The 19,217-nt window shown below is 38.0% G+C and overlaps 3 protein-coding genes across 3 annotated transcripts; 1 reads left to right on the top strand and 2 right to left on the bottom strand.

The window, feature by feature from the left end:
- Positions 1–1,326: 1,326 nt before the first annotated feature.
- Positions 1,327–4,229, bottom strand: kctd12.1 (potassium channel tetramerisation domain containing 12.1). Its single transcript, XM_053626923.1, has one exon. The coding sequence runs from the start codon at positions 2,974–2,976 to the stop codon at positions 2,116–2,118; it is 861 nt and encodes a 286-aa protein (XP_053482898.1). The 5' UTR covers positions 2,977–4,229; the 3' UTR covers positions 1,327–2,115.
- Positions 4,230–7,018: 2,789 nt separating this feature from the next.
- acod1 (aconitate decarboxylase 1) lies at positions 7,019–11,870 on the top strand. The gene is made up of 5 exons (XM_053626919.1): positions 7,019–7,040; positions 7,166–7,327; positions 7,471–7,560; positions 8,235–8,434; positions 9,720–11,870. The coding sequence occupies exons 1-5, from the start codon at positions 7,029–7,031 to the stop codon at positions 10,687–10,689; spliced, it is 1,434 nt and encodes a 477-aa protein (XP_053482894.1). The 5' UTR covers positions 7,019–7,028; the 3' UTR covers positions 10,690–11,870.
- A 76-nt stretch (positions 11,871–11,946) lies between these two features.
- On the bottom strand, positions 11,947–18,947 carry zgc:162944 (uncharacterized protein LOC569993 homolog). The gene is made up of 4 exons (XM_053626924.1): positions 18,700–18,947; positions 15,859–16,030; positions 14,451–14,649; positions 11,947–12,281 (listed from the first exon to the last, which is right to left on the bottom strand). The coding sequence occupies exons 1-4, from the start codon at positions 18,805–18,807 to the stop codon at positions 12,086–12,088; spliced, it is 675 nt and encodes a 224-aa protein (XP_053482899.1). The 5' UTR covers positions 18,808–18,947; the 3' UTR covers positions 11,947–12,085.
- Between the last annotated feature and the right edge of the window lie 270 nt (positions 18,948–19,217).

The raw sequence follows: 19,217 nt of genomic DNA, 5'->3' as shown, positions 1-19,217 counted from the left end.
AGGCGGTCCTACTACTGGTTGCCATAGTAACATGGGTGGTGCAACTACCATTCCACTTCTGGCAACAAACCAGTTTTCCTGCTGCTAAAATGAATCATTCTGGAGGGAGAGCAATTTTATACAAATTCACCAGTGTATATGTCTCATATCCTACGAGATGAAGGAGAACCAGTGTGTGCTCTTTGCCATCTATCTAATAAGCTTAGCTTATGACCTTAGCACATTTAAGGTAAAATAATAATAATGAAACACACTCACTTTTTGTTGCAGTTGAGCAAAATCCCAGTGTAGATCCTATCTCAGTAAGTGAGCGTCACCATCAGGGTGTCATTCACTGTATGTTCGAGGGTGACCGGGAGCTCTTTGGAGTGCAGCTCTTCGGCCATGGACTCTGTGTTTCCTGGGTGAAGTGTCTGGCTTGGTGCTGCTCGTTCCCGGCTGCCAAAGCAGCAACAAGCCAGGCACTTCACCCAAGATAGGAACTACACTGGGATTTTGTTCACTTGCAACAAAAAGTGTGTGTGTTTCATTATTATTTCTTTTATTATTTATCTCTCTTTTTTTTTTTTTTCTTTAAACCCGCTACAATCCTAAGCAAAGCTAAGCTAAGCTAATTGGCTACCGCCACAGCAGGGGTGGCTACGGATCACGAGCCCTCTACTCTCTTCACTCACATTGGTAGTCGCTGCAGCAAGTTGCTCCAAATTTGCTTAAAGTTAAACTTTTCTCAACTTTAAAAGTCACTGGACACACCCACATCTAGTCGCCAATGGTCACTGTTGCTCATATCGCCGGAAGTCGCCAGCTCGCACTAAAAATGAATGGTCTCCGGTCGCTCTCTTGCTGCGAGTCGCTGTACGTGTGAATGCACCTTAACAGAGAGTATGGCAAGAGCTGTTGAACTACTAGTCTGATAAACGACAGATAAGGGAGATATAAAGTGTTGTTGATACTTTATGGAAACGTTCAATCTAAGGCATCATCATGCAAGAGGTCTTCCATACATCCAATATACAGGTGTAAAGGTTTAATCTTACTTAATTTGGTTTTGGTATTAGTATTTGGTACTGTAAAGCTCAGTGATTCTGTATAGAAAAAGCCAACCAGATGTGGTGATTAGCAAACTGGAGCAAACACTTTATACCCCACTAGAAACATGTTTTCCACAAAAGGCTATAAAGCAGAGTAAAGTACACATAATTCAGTTAGCAACAGACCACAGAGCAAACATACATATCAGACCATTGTTAGAGAGAGAGAGAAAAAAAAAGTTATTTTACAATGGTGTAGAATTGCATCTTTCACAAATCTAGGAAAGCTGATATCAATGCACAGTGTGCAATTATTTAAAATAATAATAATAATAATAATAATAATAATAATAATAATAACAAACATGTGGCCAGGAGTAAACCGTTTCATAAATATTAAAAAGTTTTCATTCATTGATTTCTAACAAGAACAACATTTCGGAATGTTTAAAGTGAAGGAATGCGAAACGAGGAAAGCACATGCTAATGAATAATCAGTAATTTCCTTAATGGGTAATTAGTATGTTGTGCTAAAACAGATATCAAACACATTACATATTACACGTTACATCATCAAATAGGTTACTCAAATTCTTTACAAGCATGAGAGCACATGCATAAAGATATTATTGGTTAAAATGTAATTGGAAATTGTTTTAGTTCCATTACCTCTGGTGTGCTCTGTACACAATAAAATCCCTAGTGTTGAATTAACACCAAGAGTGTTCATTTGTGTCCAGTGGACTTATATAAACAGTGTAGGGTGTAAATTCAACACTGTGGATTTTGCTGTGTAGTTTCTGTAAATAAAGTCTAGTGGACAATATGAAATAATCCGACATCTTTAATATCTGACGTCATGTATTTACTGAATTTTAGTGGTCATAATGTAACTACTACGCAGTAACTTAGTAAATCATTAAAGTGATGTGAAGGAGCTACTGTATTCACATAACAATGAATTGGCATCTATAGTGTTGAAGTAACTCAGTGATACAGTGTTCACTTCTAATAACCTAATACACTATTGTTTGTACATTTCCACATGAATGATACACACTGAGCTGTACATTTCCAATGTGTCTTAGTCCCGACAGAACACATACTCTGTGTAACTCGTCCAGATTTTATCCTCTCCCGGGTCGTTGCTCGTATAAGCGCACGTCCCTGTGGAGCTGCACGCGACCATGCGGAAGCCGAACTCAGTGAGCCTGTCGAAAGCCTGCTCCAGGAAGTTGTATTTGAGATAATAGCGCGAAGTGTATCTCTCCGGAGACCTGTCCGGGTCTCTGCTCTCGTTCAGAGTGTCCCCGAACACCTCTTTGGCAAGAGACGTCTTCCCGCACACAGTGATGCGCGCCACGCGCCTAAACTTAGCGTCGGTCTGAATGTCCCTCCCGATTGTGTACGAGCCCCTGTAGCCAATTGTGATGTAGCCCGACTTTCTGACTTCCGCTGAGGGCAAGGGCGTCATGCTGAGTGCGGAAAGCGCGCGCGACGCATCCCAACCGGAAACCGCTGCACCGTGCGCCATCACCTCATCCGAATCGCTCTGATAGCAGCTCTCTTCACACACCGAGTCGTCCTTGCTCATTTTAGGACTCAGGCGCTTGCACAGCTCTCGCAGCTGAAAGAACTCGGCCTCCCTTTGCAGACGCTTCTTCTCCGGGAAGTAATCGGGCAGCACCAGGTTCAGGTCCCGCAGGTAATCTAGGATGTAACGGAATAGAAAGCCGTCCCGGTCCAAGAAGAAGCGCCCTTTACTGTCCTGCGCCAAGTCCTTTGGTGTGCTCATGAACATGCCCCATAAGAGAGAGTCCGGTACTGCGATTAAAGTTGCGCGTCTTGTCACGTACACTTGGCCACCAACATTTAGTTCGATAATTTCCGAAAACGCTGAGCCAGCACCGTTAGTTACTCCACGCTGTGGATCCGCCAGAGCCATGTCGTCTTCAGCAAAGATTAGAGCTTTCCGTAAGCGTGAACTGAGTGAGGTTGAGGTTTTTCCCCCCTTCCACAAAGCGGTGGAGCTAAGGGCAGGGGGTATCACTAAATAGGGTGCGTGGGAGGAGATATACAGACTGCCGAGGAGCTCTGATCGATTAACCCTCTATCGACAAACGAGAAACCTGCTGGTGGCAGGTGTGTGTCAGTGAAAGCCGTCGCATATTTCATTGTAAATGTATTTCACACACACACACACACACACACAGATAGAGACCTCTGGGGATCATGGTGATGATGAAACACACAGAACATAATACAGAGGAGCAATATTCAAACTAAATAGGATTAAAGGTGTGTTTGTTTGTTTGTTTGTTTCCTAGAAAATATGTGCACAAGTGGTTGCTCATTTCCAAAGAATTCATAATAAAACCATAGGTAAGGTTTCCATCTGGTGTTGTGACAAAGAATTTTAACATGTCTTAGTTGATTTACAGCAAAGTTCCTCAACTTTAGTCCTGGAGGGCCAGGGCCCCAACACACCTTCTAATCATTGTAATTAAATGCTAAGTTGAATTAAGTGGCTCCGAGCAGGGAAATGAAACATTGTGTGTCTAATAATGTGAATGGTAAGTGTACACCAGTGGTCACCAGGAACAGGATTTCTTGGAGATCTACCTTCCTGAAGACTTTAGCTCCAACCATCATGCCCACTTGACCATCTAATCATTGCCTTAAGAAGTTCTTGATCAACTAAAACAGGTGTGTTAGACTTTGGTTGGACATGAAACCTGCAGGTAGGTAGATCTCAATAAAGATGGTTGATGACAACTGGTGTACACTGTTTTTAAAAACTAGCTCATCTATTTGTGTTAATCATCTGACCACAGGACACTGTTGGCTGGATAGTTTTTCTTTGGTTGGTGAACTGTACTTAACCAAGCTGATATACTGAGGTGTTGAAAAATCCCAAGCAACAGTGCTTTGCACAATACTTTCATACCAAAACCACACATACCACCAGACCCCTACCATGTCAGAGTCACTGCTTTACTGGAAAAGGTCAGCAGCAATAATATCTGGTCAGCAGTTGTCCTATGGTGGTTTCCTATGATTAACTTTGTACCTACACAGTGTACCAAAAAATCTAAGTTTACTGGGACAATTGATCGTATAGGAACTAGGTTGGTGTAATTAATAAACTGGCAACTAGTAAGTAAAGATCACTTAGTATGATGGAACAAAACACATGCATGAAAGGCATATACTGGGAAGCACAGTCAACTGCAGGAGTCCATATATGAACATTAATAATATGAGTTGGACAACCTCAAAGCCAAATGAGAGGAACCACAGAAAACAGCAAAACTCATATGGACACTCCAGTTACATACAGATAAACAAATAATAGTAAACCATAGTAAACCATATTGCAAAGCAAACATATGACATTATCCAAAGAAGGAAAAGGAGAAGCTGGGGAAGTTCCACACAAGCTGAAAGTGGAACTAGAAAGATTGTGGAAAGTTAAGAAATATTTTGGGACATGATGCATGAGTGTCTCTGTTGTAAATCTTTCTGGATGGTCATCAAAATACTTCAAGAGACTGAAGAGGTCAAAGACAAAGAGCCAGGATACAATCAAAGAGATGGTTTATTGTGTGCACGCAGCCTGGGTACTCTAGGCTAAACATAAGTTGGACTTTTATACCAATGTATGCATGCAAAGGACACACATAGAGACAATATAAATAATCCCCAAGGCTAAGAGAAGAGAAAAACAAAAACATGTACAAGGGCAAAAAACATTGTGACCCAGAAAAACATTATGATTGCTGGAATGAAGACTTCATCTTATTTTATTATTTAATTGCATGTTTTTCAGTTGGAAAAGTACTATCAAAATATGGATCTTTTTGACTTTGTATTTTCGGTTTAGAGTTTGCATGTACTCCCCGTGCTGCGGGGGTTTCCTCCGGGTACTCCGGTTTCCTCCCCCAGTCCAAAGACATGCATGGTAGGCTGATTGGCATCTCCAAAGTGTCCGTAGTGTATGAATGGGTGTGTGAATGTGTATGTGATTGTGCCCTGCGATGGATTGGCACCCTGTCCAGGGTGTACCTCGCTTTGTGCCCGATGCTTCCTGGGATGGGCTCCAGGTTTCCCCGTGACCCTGAAAAGGATAAATGGTATAGAAGATGGATGGATGGATGGGATGGATTTTCGGTTTATGTTTTTAATAGACTCATATTGGGTATTGTTGGTATTGGCACATCTATACAGTTCTTTATAGTTTAAAGTCTTCTCATATAAATGCTTCTATTTTTAAATTTAGGGATTATGGTTGTAAAGGTACAGTAAAGTTCCTTAATATTCAGCAAGCCTCATGAACTTTATGACTACATGGCATTCTCATGTAATGCAAACGTTATGCAAACATATGAATCACAATTCTTATGTTTCTATCATTTTCTCATGTTTTCTGTGATTGCATTTGGATTTCATACAGTCATATGATTCACATGACTCATGCATTGTATGTTTCTTTATAACATATGTCTTATCCTCAATTAGGTAAAGATCTTTTAATTTTTTTTGCCATCTATGACTTGAGATCCATAAAGCAATCAAAAACAGATATTAAGGAGTGGTCATCCCAAGGGTTCTGTGGCACTGTATAATGTCTGTTTAGCAATGGTAAGAAATTCCTGAACAATTGTACCCAGTGGATGTACAGATACACTCACTGAGCACTTTATTAGGAACGCATGTACACCTACTCATTCATGCTCATTCAGTTATCTACAATCCCTGGCAAAAGTTATGGAATCACCACACTTAAATGATGTTCATTCAGGTTTTTTACTTCATAGCAAATAAACAAATCACAGATATGACACAAAACTATTTTTGTTTAATAGCTGAAAATTCTGGCTTCATAAAACATACCTCAAACAAGATAAATGAAATTATTTTAATTGATGGCATATTTTTTCCAGATCAAGTAGATGAAAAAATGATGGAAATCTAAGTGTGGTGATTCCATAATTTTTGCCAGGGTTTCTAATCAGCCGATTGTGTGGCAGAATTGAAATGCATAAAATCATGCAGATACAGGCCAGGAGCTTCAGGTAATGTTCACATCAACCGGAATGGGCAAAAACGTGATCTTGACCGTGGCATGATTGTTGGTGCCAGACGAGTTGGTGCCATAACTGCAGATCTGCTGAGATTTTCATACAGAACAGTTTCTAGAGTTTACTCAAAATGGGGCAATAAAGAAAAAAACATCCAGTGAGCAGCAGTTCAGCAGATAGAAACACCTTGTTGATGACAGAGGTCAATGGAGAATGGCCAGACTGGTTTGAGCTGACAGAAAAGCTACATTAACTCAGATAACCATTTTGTACAGTTGTGGTTAGCAGAAAAGCATCTCACAATGCACAAACCTTGAAGCAGATGGGCTATAACAGAAGAAGTCTGTCAGCTAAGTACAGAAAGCTGAGGTTGCAGTGGGAACAGGCAATCTTTGAATTCGTAAAGCCTGAATTTTAAAGAATTTGTCAAATAAATAAATCTGCATGACTTCCAATTAAATGTAACCTGTATAGCTTTCATAGCATTGTTCACTTTTAACCTTGAACCTATTCAGCAAAAATAAAGGAATCTGGGGAAAAACAGAGAACATTCTCTTTTTCTTTCCTTCCTTTTTTTTTAAAAAACAGAAATGAGAAATAATAATGAAGTAATGTACGATATAATAGTAATTCTGCCAGGTTACAATTAAAAAAATCTGCTAATAATGTTCACTTCTTTATTTCCATATCCCATCAGATGCTTACAAAATATCAGATACACACATGTAAGTGATATGTGACTGTGACTGATTGGAGCATGACCTTAAACATGAGTTGTGAAACCGTGTACTTCTCAAGTTTTTTTTCTCTCTAGTGGTTGATTAATTCAGGAAAGTTGGTGAGCCAATTCTGATAGTATGCAAACTAGAATATAAAGGGAGCGAGTTCATTCTCATAACTCAGATCTCCGTGCAAGATGATTCGAAAGGTACTGGCACTCATTTTTTGGCATATATTCAACAATTTCAGTGTAATCTCTTGTATATACACAGGCATTTTATAATAACTGTGAAATGCTGAAAACAAATGCTTACTTCTCCATTCATTTTTCAGAGTGTTACAGAGAGCTTTGGCACAGCCATATCATCTTTGAGTACAGCACATCTTACTGATGGAGTTATCAGAAGAAGCAAGAGAATGATGCTAGATACACTGGGGGTTGGATTGCTTGGAACCAGCACCCCAGTCTTTAATGTGATTTTCCAGTACAGCAAGGTAAATACTATACTAGGTTTAACACTACATATTTCAGTATACAAGGTAATATTAAATAACAAATTAAGACAAAGTTACAATTCTTCATGTCATTTTTATGTTCTCCTTTAACTTGTAAGTTTGGATTTATTTTTTTTAATCAGAGATACCAAGCAAAACAGAACAGCAGTGTATGGGGGAGACCAGGATCATTCCTTCCACCTCATTATGCTGCATTTGTCAATGGGGTTGGGGTAGGTTACCAATAATTCTCACATTATAAAGATTTTACTGTTATATTACTGGCATTTCTTGATGAAAAGGTTATCAGTTCATACACCCATACAATTCTTTAATGGTGGGTTGCACCCATATCTCTTTTATAAGTAACACTAAAAATGGTTTGACCATGTTTGATTAGATGTTTTTATAGATTTTTTAAAAATATATTTTTAATCATTCAATGTACAGCAAGGTAGATTTTGTGTGTGTGAGCTTTCAGTTGAACAGGTGTGTAAGTTGGTTAAAATGTACAGCAATAAAATTAAATTTAGTGAAAACTTGTACGTGGAAATGAACAGAGCAAAGATTTAGTTGTTGCTTCTCATATGAAGAAAGAAGTCTCTAAAATGCTAGCTTGTTATGCATTTGTCCTTATAATAGAAGAAAATATCCAACTCGTATTTAATGCACATCTCATTGTAGCATCACTATGTGCTCATGTCAGTTATCTGGCTGAAAGTCACTGTAATTCATGAAAATTCTGAAAATGTCTTCACAAAAATGAAGATGAAAATGGTAGTTATAATCCAGCTAGGTTTATAATACATTCTTAATACATTCCCAAGTAATATATTTTCCTGAAAACAGAGGTTAGGTGCACTACACTATACTACACTCTACATCATGTTGATGATCTCTTATTTAGGTGCACTCTATGGACTTTGATGACACCTGGCATCCTGCCACTCACCCCTCCGGAGCCGTGCTGCCTGCTCTGCTTGCTCTAGCTGAGTCTCTGCCTTCCAAACCTTCAGGCTTGGATCTACTTCTGGCCTTCAATGTGGGACTTGAAGTTCAGGGAAGACTGATGAGGTTTTCAAAAGAGGCTTATAACATCCCCAAAAGGTACAACGACATCCTACTTACTGACTCATGTCACGATGGCTTAATAGTTAGCAGGTTTGCCTTGGACCTGTGAGGCTGGGGCTATGAATCCTGCCTCCGCCCTGCGTGTGCAGAGTTTGCATGTTCTCCCTGTGCTTCGGGGGTTTCCTCCTCCAGTCCAAAGGCATGCACTGTAGGCTGATTGGCATTTCAAAATTGTCTGTAGTGTGTGAATGTGTGTGCGACTGTGCCCTGTGATTGGTTGGCACCCCGTACAGGGTGTCTCCTGCCTTGCACCCTGAGTTTCCTGGGATAGGGTCCAGGCTCCCTGTGACCCTGTGTAGGATAAGTGGGATGAATGGATGATCTATAGCCCTTGTCATTCTGAGTTCAAAATCTCAAAGTGAATATATAAAAAAAGATTGGAAGTTTGTCAAAACAACATATTTATGATAAGGCATGTTAATGAAGCAATCCACAATCACTAAGTAATTAACTATAAATAAATGCAAGCTCTAGGTATTCCCCAGGTAAGTGTTTGGTACAAACTCTGAAGTACTGATTAATTATTTTGTGTAGAAAGTTGTTACTAAACTAATTTGAACTACATTTGGACAAATTAAGCTTATATATCACCCAGTTAGAGTGCCCTCCACTAATATTGGCAACCCAATGTTATGAATGACTAAGGGAATTTGGCTTATGTGTTACCTTATATTTATACCCCTATGAAACAGGAAGTCATGGTTGATCAATTTCCTGTTCCTAGTCACCTAGATACACTAAAAATTTTAAAATATCAATGAGAATATACTTCAAATATAGTTTTGTCATATGATTTTTTGATAAACCTATGTTGTGTTTGCAATTGTTTGATATCCATGAGAGCAGAGTATTTTTGTGAACTTTTTTTTTTAACAAAATATCAAAAGGTTAAACAATAAAGACAATTTTTCACAGCCTTCTTTGCTCATATTTCCAAGAGTGCCAATATTAGTGAATCACTGCAAGTCATGAAAGTATATTTAAGAAGAAAATTGCCCCTGAATTATGAACAGGCCAAGGACATATTCAATCTGCATTCAAAATCCCTTTTAGAACTTGTTCTGCATACAGTATATTTATCTAGAACAACGTTCTAAAGTTTAGCGGCTTTGTAAGAAAAGGCTAATATGATTTATTCGGTTAGAATCATCTTTTACTCCCAACTTTATCTTAGAGGATTGTAACTTGTTAAAATTCATGCTGTTGTCATTTATCCATGAGCAACAGTTCACACATCAAACCTTTTGTTTTCCTTTCTCAGGTTCCATCCTCCTACAGTTGTTGGAGTTATGGGCAGTGCAGCTGCTACGGCTAAACTCCTGGGTCTGTCCCCATCTCAGACCATGGCGGCTCTTGCTATTGCATGTTCATCTGCCGGTGCTCCATTGGCAAATGCTGCTACTCAGACAAAGCCACTGCACTTGGGAAACGCTGCTAGAAGGGGCCTGGAAGCATCTCAGCTTGCTCTTCTTGGTCTAGAGGGCAACAAATACATTCTGGACCTGGAGTCAGGTTTTAGCATCTTCTACCAGGATTATTTTCCACGTCATTTGGCTGAGGTTTCCCCAACTAGCCAGTATAGGTGGGTGCTGGAAGACCAGGATATTGCATTTAAGCGATTTCCTGCCCATCTCGGCATGCACTGGGTAGCTGATGCAGCAGTAAAAGTGAGGAATAAAATTCATATCAGAGAGCCAAATGCTGATCTCAGTCAAATTAAGAGGATTGTACTGAGAGTCCCTTCATCCAGATATATAGATTGTCCACTCCCAGTGACGGAGCACGAGGCTAGGCACTCGTACCAGTTCAATTGCTGCAGTGCACTGCTCGATGGCGAGGTCACCGTGGACTCCTTCAGCAGTAAAATGATGGAAAGGAAAGCACTGAAGGACCTGCTCCTCAAAGTTAATCTGGAAAATCCGATAGACAATCAGGCTAGTTTCAAAAAGATGTACTGTGAAGTTGTGGTGGAGATGGCCAATAGAGAAACACACACAGCACGTTGCAACACATTTTATGGTCACTGGAGAAAGCCTCTCAGTCAGGAGCATTTGGTAAGGAAATTTAAGAACAATGCATCGACTGTGCTGAGCACAGATGCTGTAGATAGTATTCTACAAGTTATTGACAGCCTGGAGACAGTCACTGACTGTTCTGTGCTTGGGTCATACATGCAATTTCATAAGCACATAAACCAAAGCAATGACTCCTATTATTCAGCATCTGCTTGAATGTTACTGCAATGATAACTCGTACCTAAAACTATGTTTTAAGTGACTATTAAAATGTGTCAATTAAACCTGATAAACCACATACTAGACTACTTTTATTACCTGCCAAAACACAAGATATGTGACATGAATCTTGGCAATCATATTTAGTAATATAGCTATCATACAACTCAATGGATGATGGTCTATTTAGTTAAGTGTATCTTAAGGCATAACACTTCTGATCAAGGTATGAAATGTAAAATATCAAAAAGGAACACAGTAGTGGTGTAGGAGTGTCCATCGCTATTGGTTCAATGTATCGATCAAATAACCAATGATCCGCCGCATCAGTGCAATGCGTAAACATCGATGCGTGTATAATTTTTAAGATGGACCTTTATTTAGGGCACTAATTCGAAAAATGCTCCAGAAACGCCGTCCGTATGCATTTTTTTCTCGTGTCAATTTCACATTTGAAAAAAATTAGCTGATGCCACAACATAGCAACATGAGTGTTCAAGAAATAAAGGTTTTCTATTTAATTAGAAACAAATCTCGGGTGTGGGAAAGTATGTCGTCACTGAAGCGCTAAACATTTATGTGAAATTCTACACAGAAATCCTACCAAGTTGTAGGAATGATTTTTTTTTCAGCTTTGTTTTGTTAAGTATGAAAATGTCAAAGCTTTATATTTCAAAAGTCAAATTTAAGTTAATCACAGGTCCTTATTTGCACTGAAATATGTAGCATTTCATATTGAAATAAAGCTCAATACATTTTTTAAAATTATTTTGGCTACATTTCAGAATTGTGTGAAATACACATTGTTTAATATTGATCACAGGACCCTGAATCCATCAAATCGAAAGTGCATCATGTCGGCCATTGAGGTTTCGGCAAATATCGAATCGCTGGCTAAGATAATTGATATTAGATGGTACTGTCAGGAAACTTGCGAGTTACATCCCTACGCAGCAGTATTACTTATTCTTTCTGTATGCAAGTTTCCGATTAGTAATATTTGAAGCTAAATGTTAAAACGTTGTGTTCTTTTATGTATTTATATAATACATAAATAAAGTGTTAGAAGACCATAAAAGGTTATTTTTTTGGAAACGCCAGAGGATTTTCTACAAAACACACAGCATTTAATCACTATATTATGTCATATGACATATGTGGTAGTATCCTTACCACACAGAAATTAGGAGAGAAAGAAAGTTTAACAGCACTGACTCACTGAAAATGACATAAACGAATGACTGCTATGGAGTATTTCAATTCAGTCTCATGCTGTTTATTACTTCGCAATTAACATGTGCATTACAGTAGTAAGGCAAAGGTCATCCTTTGATATGCTTTGTAGCTCTAAAAAAGGTGTTTACACTTGCTGGATTGTGGTGCTAGTGTGCATTCAGGCAAGTTTGAGAACATCTTGAATCATCACACCAATGCCATCAAATATCTCATGGAGAGGTGCTTTGCACATAAAGGCACAGGTGGTAACAATCTTATTTTTTTCATCCACATGGGCTTCATTGACATTCTTGCAGATGTGTTTACAGCCCAGCTGGCTGATGGCTTCTGCAGTCCCTGGTACATCAGGAGATCTGAAAAATCAAATGAATCACAGAGCTTGCTCATTATCTGCATGATGTTTTTGTCTCCTTTCTTCAGATAATGAATGACGGAATCAGTAGAGAAATATCAGACTATTAGTAAAATAAAATAATTAACTGCACAGAGAACTAAATTACTAGAAAATGTGAGGATTTCATAATGTACTGGCTTGAATTAAAATGCAAGATGATGTAAAGAAAGGAGTGTCTACAGTATGCCACTGTCTACAAGTCAGATAGTAGACACACACACAGAAAAACACAATAAAAACCTAAAAATATAACAGCCCTATTAAATACTGTACATATAATAACCCTATTATAAAAATTACAACATCCCATTTAGATATTTTCTTGCTATTTTCGGTTAGGATGGTATTTGCCATGCTTACTTGGGAAACATTTGACTATGAAAAATCTTCAACTTCAGATATTACATGTCTGAAGTAGGGGCTGGATAAACTAGTTGACCAGTTAACTACTACATTCACTAGGCACCTTTGTGGGGAGCTGTTGACTAGTTGGGGCAGTGGAAAAAACAATGGGGCAGAGAGTAAGAAGGTACAGGCATTTTAATTTTTTATTATTTTTTGCTTTAAGGGATAATTAACACTTTGATATCACTTTGCATAAAGTGGAAGGGTGTGTGAGATACAATCCTGCCAAATCCTGAAGGCAGGGTTGCTGAGGTTTTAACACCTTTAACAAATTTAAAAAAATTATGAAAACTACCAGAGAAAGCCAAATGAAAATGAACTCCAGCCAAATAAATTAAAATATAAGGCCATCTGCCAAATGGCATAAATATAAATATAAATGTGTACTTTATATAGTCTATTTTATAAAGTTCTGAAAGATACAAGTTTCCTGAACTGAAATGTTTCTCTTTTTCACCTCAACACATAACATTTTAAGTTCCCTAAAAAGTGAAAATAGAGACACATTTAAAGATTTCTTTACAATTCTACTGAAAGATGCCCAACCTAATACTATATTTATAACCTAATCTACTAAAGCTTAAACTCCAAAACACTGAATATAACTTTGATTAAATGTCATTTGTGGCATTTGACAAACCGTAGCCTCGTCACCGCTTCACTAAACTGATCTCTGTTCAGTCGAACATCACTGTAAATAATCACTGATTATAGCAGTCAGTTCTGCTGGCTAAATTTCTTGTTAGTAATGTCTTCTCTGTTTTGATGGTGATGTGATGAAGCAGCAGCACATATTACATGCACAATCATTCCTTTCATTCACGGTTTGCAAGAATATCAGGAAAAAATGGCCTTAGAACATATGACCCTGCTTAATGGCAGCCTTACATTTATATAGCTTTATTGTTTGTGTTAATTTTATTGTTTATCCTCTTCCACAAGTATGGGGGAAAAACAACACAGAAGGTTATATGACTCAGTGCCAGGCAAGTAAGTGCCTTTTAGTCAAAATTAAATGAATAAATATGATTATTATCCATCCATCCTTTTTCTGTACCGTTTATCCTACACAGGGTTGTGGGGGAACCTGGAGCCTGTCCCTGGGAACTCATGGCACAAGGCAGAGGACACCCTGGACAGGGTGGCAACCCACCACAGGGTACAATCGCACACACATTCACACACTACAGACAATTTGGAAACGTCAATCATCCTACAATGCATGTCTTTGGCCTGGGAGAGGAAACCAGAGTGCCTGAAGGAAACCCCAGAAGCACGGGGAGAACATGCACACACTGGACATACTGTAGAGGGCAGAGGCGGGATTCAAACCCCCAACCCAGGAAGTGTGAAATATTTTGTGAAATTTAATTTGTAGCCTGTGTATGGATGTTAACTAAAGACACATTCTTTGTTTCCTAAAAATAGTGATGATCTGAAACAGTTTTTTTTAAAAATGGCAAACAGAAAAAACTACCAGACAATTACTTTTATGAATTATTGTTCAACTAGTAAAAGTAGTTGTGCAACCCTTAGTCTGAAGCTGTCTTCACTTTTGTGTGTGAAAATTGTGTGAAATCTGTTGTGAATTGTGATAAGGTGGTCCAAGTTCTTACACCTCTACATTGTTTTTTCTTTCCTTTTAAACAGCATGCCAGCTCCTATGGCTATATTCATGCCGAGAGCCAGTTTTTACACCTCTAGAAAATTCAGAATTCAGTACCTTTCATCTCTGTCATTCCCAACTGTGACTTCACAGCCAGGGAAGACCTTAGCTGCCAGTACTGGAGAGATACAGCACAAGCCAATGGGTTTCTTCTCAGCATGGAAAGCCTGCAGTACTGCTTTAACCTGCTCATTCACACAGCAGTCTTTGCCTTGTACTGCCCAGCTGCACAGATTCTTTGCAACTCCAAAGCCACCTGCCAAACAAAATATTCAACAATAAACTATATATTACATTTCATGGTAAGCCTGGAATTATAATTCTTCAGAAATAAATATTTCATATTGAGTTTTTGAGTTAGTAATCAGAAGATTAGAAGTACACATCCAGCAGCAGCCAGACAGACACTGTTGGGCCCTTGAGCAAATCCTCAACCCTTCGTGTCTGGATTATATTCTTCTTCACAGGAAGTTGCTTTTATAAGCAAGTGTCAACTAAATAAATTAAACTTAAAAGTATTTTAAAGTGGTGCAGCAAATTGCATTGCCACAGCTTCAGGTTCCCCAGTTTGATTCTAAGCTTAGGTTACTCTTTGTGTGAAGATTCCTCTCCAGTGTTCCAGGTATAAGATCTAGATGACCCTAACCAGGGTAAAGTATTTACTGAAAATAAATAGAAGATGAAAATATGATAGGATACAAAATAAGCAAAGAACTAAGCTTTTGAGAGTTAAGGCTCTTGCTTATGGGCACAAACTGTGCTTTTACTGCAGTGGAATTCAATTTAGACGTCTTTATCATGCCACATTTGGATGAGATACACATGAAACGGAAGAGATTTTACAGAGTAGAGGGGTCATTATCCCAGATCAGTGCCTGTTCTGAGGAAAACTTATAATAAACTCAATTTCCATTAAAAAAAAAAATCCTCTAGAGTTAAAATGTCTGTTATATAAATTACAATGCATCTCCTGTAATAAAGTAAGTTTTTTTTTTAAATAAGCTAAGAGTATATTTAAATGTATAAAATAGATTTCTAGCAAGCAATTTTCATTTCTGTTATCAATGATAAACTTTATTGGAAATGAAAGTCATTAAAAATAGTATTATTGGAAATGTTACTTGTGTAAAAGTATACATAATTAAGTAGATATTGAATTTAATTATTCATACTGTAATTGTGTGAATGGCAGTAATAGTGTTGATAGTAATAAGTAATAGTGCACCTACATTCTATAGGATGTAGGTGCATGAATTGGGCCAGATGTTTGTTTGTTTTTCCATGTCTTCTTTCAAATAAAAAGTATAAAAAGAAGTTGAGAATTTTGCATTCCAGAAATACAACTTACAGGTCAAAATGCAACCTTTTGAGATAATGACCCTGAGGCTAATAAATGGAAGGTAAAACATGTCAATGAATGTATAAAGAAAACTTCAAAAAAGAAATGAGAGGTCAGCCCTCTAACCTGGGAAAATAATGGCATCAAAATCCTTTACGCTGAGTTCAGACAGATCTTGAATGTCACCTCGGGCAAGTCTAGCACTTTCCACAAGCACATTGCGCTTCTCCTCAGTGGGGACACCTTTCACGTGATCTACAACATGCATCTGATCGATGCTGGGTGCGAATATTTTAACCTAAAATAGTGACAACAATAATTATTACGTTTGCATAATATGTTGAAAAATAATTAATTCTGCTGTTTTTTTTTTAAATGTACATACACAAAATGACATACAGAAAAAGACTAAACATGATGAAGCGACATATGTCAGAGATGGTACACTAAACCAGGGATGTGAAGAAAAGAATTTCACTGTGCATATGTATATGTGATAAATAAAGACTCATTATTCTCAAACTTTTTGCATCTGTATAATAAATTACGGGGGCATTGTGAATTAGTGGTTAACACGTTTGCCTCGCACCTCCAGGGTTCGCATTTGAATCCCGCATCTGCCCTGCATTGCAAGTTCAAAGACATGCATTATAGGCTGATTGGAATCTATAAATTGTGTGAATATGTGCGATTGCGCCCTGTGATGGGTTGGCACCTATTCACTGAAGATATAAAATAACATCACTGCCATCTTCTTTTACTGACGTTCAGTTACGTAGTGAAAAACCGCTCCAGGTGGAGAATTATTCAGTGTTCAAAAAAAATCTTCAGGGCAAAACGTGATTTATTTTTAAAATGCATTTTACGTAATATTGTTTTCTTAACAATAAATTTGTAATGCAAGTAACGTAATTTTATTGACATCAGTAACTGTATTCAAATTACATAAATTTTAAATGTAATGTGTTACATTACAGAAAATTTTTATTAGATTACAAAATAACTTGTTACACCCAACTCTGTTGATTAGATGCTAAACTGAGCATATAGTTTCAACTGATATATAGCATACAGTCATTGGATGCATGAGGGAAGGAGACAACTACATGATATATAACTAGTACTTTGAAGGTCAAAAATAATCTAAGTATTTTTTTCCTTGTACATGTAAGTGTACGTACAAGAGTTCAATTTAAATAAAACTTAAGTATACTGTTTATACACCAAAATACCACTTGGCTGTGCTCCACAGAGCCACTTTGAGTACCATTGCACTAGACAGATGTAATCTGTGCTTCAACATACTAATACTAATATATAACCTTCCGGTTATATATCCGTTTTAAAGAGAGATTAAGAACATAATGCTTGATGTAAACACGTATTATTGATGGTTAGCTTAAACTGAGCTTTCAGTGTGAGAAAAGCAAAAGAGGATATGAGGAGAACTCTTCAAATGTTATTCCAGACATTGAGTCACGGCGCCCTCTAGCGGCTTCATCTAACTTCTTTTATAAATATCTCCTGATGAAATATGTATGGACGACCTAAGCGGCCATGCTTTTTTATTTTTTTCTGTTGTTTTCTCGTGATCCCGACATAACAAAAAGTTGTTTTCTTACTACATAATTTTATCCAGAGAAAATCTCGTGCCTTGTGAATGGGACTGGTGTTACATGCACGTTGGCATCTTCGCCATCATAAATGTAATAACTGTCCGCTGTAGATATGGACTTTATCTCTGCATTAAGAGAGAGGGGTGTGTGTCCCCTTCTCAAGTGTCGGACACTAATTAGGAAGTCGTCAATCCTGCAGGGATGACGTATTTTTGTAGGCCAACCCGGAAGTTAGCATCACACTGGTTCCCTCGACAAAAAGTCAATAGGATTTTCCATTGGCTTTAGGATTATTGCAGGAAAACTGTGACCAACAAAAGTTTATGGATTCATCCATGTTTCATTCATTGAGAATCTTCACAAATGAACAAAATTTGTATGAATTCTGAAGCCTAAATATAATTTCCAGAAGTAAAAAGCTAATGTTAGGCTATAAACGAACTATACCACAGTCGCATGACTTCAACGTTTCCACCACTAAGCTTCCGACAACTCTTTGAATAGGTTTTTTGGTTTTTTTTAACCAATACAATTGGAAAATACTATAAACTGGTAGATCTACAAGTTGGGAAGTTTGAGTTGCCAAAGCGCAAGTATAAACACAACGAGGCTGTAGTAGATGAATTTCCTGTTCGGCGTGATGACGTTTAATGTTCCCGACAACCTCTGTAGTACCATTTAGCCACTTTTTGGCAACTGTCTTTTTCCAAGACACGTAAACGCTTTTTTTTTAAAAAAAAAAATCCTGAGTGGGGTATTACTGACGTACTTTATTTCGTAGTATAAAACGTGAACATATCTCGAGCTTTTGTTAACCACAGACCTTATTTCAGGCATTTAACCAAACCCGATTAAAAAAAACCCCATTGATTTCGGGATGATGGATGTCCAGTACACAGAAAAATTAAGTCGAGATCACAAGAAAACAACTTTTTTTATGTCATGTCGAAATCACGAGAAAACTTAACAGGACAATTTTTTATAATGCATGGCCGGTTAGAGCTTCCGTAAATATATGATCAATACAGGTCACAAAATGCGCCAGATGAAACAGTTCGCTTCTTTGTGTTTCGCAACGCAATTATTATAGACGGAGTAAACTTGGAAATGTTGCTGTTAACTTTTTCTCAAAGTTCTACATGTGAAATAGGAAAAAAACTGCATAATATTCTACCTTTTGCATGTTTGTCATTAATCTACCCGCTTTATATGTATAATGCGTTATTGTTATTTTTATTTATTTATTTATTTGCCTTCTATCTTTCCTGCTTTATTCTATCTAGTAGCATTTGGAGCAATCTGTCTCTGGTTTTGTATGTGTGTGTGTGCACTTGAACCAAGAGGAACTCACACTTGCTCCGTTTCGGCTTAAATGCACCAGCACTGCAGAGGCTTCGTGGATTTCACTGCCGTCGAAAACGCCACAGCCTGCTAGCACTACAGCTACACGCTTAGCCATGTTGTAAAGCGATGACAGAATTCACACACTTCAATAAAAGCGATGTCTACAACAGTTGCAAAAGTGCTGAAGAAAGGACATTCGCATATCCATGACAAACCTTTAGCGCCGACAGTTGGTGAGGTAGAGAATGGAAGGACTCTTATTATGAAAAGTGCGCGACGAGCAGCCGGCGGGTGCATTGGAGAGCATCAGTTTTTTAACGAGGTACGCAGGTTTTTTGTGGCCTACAAATCATTACAGTATCCACACAATCACTGCGTTACTTGAACGCATCTACAACGTCTTTTAACATTAGACCAACCATGTCCTGGGTCTAATTCAATTTTCATATTCATACCCTAAATAACCCCGTTCCCCCTTCCCTTTGCATGGTTAATCAAAACAATAACGCTTGTACTCATCAAAAT

This window comes from Ictalurus furcatus, chromosome 6 (genome assembly GCF_023375685.1).
Source record: "Ictalurus furcatus strain D&B chromosome 6, Billie_1.0, whole genome shotgun sequence".
NCBI lineage: Eukaryota > Metazoa > Chordata > Actinopteri > Siluriformes > Ictaluridae > Ictalurus > Ictalurus furcatus.
Note: the sequence above shows the minus strand (reverse complement) of the source record. Positions and strands in the feature narration are given on the sequence as shown.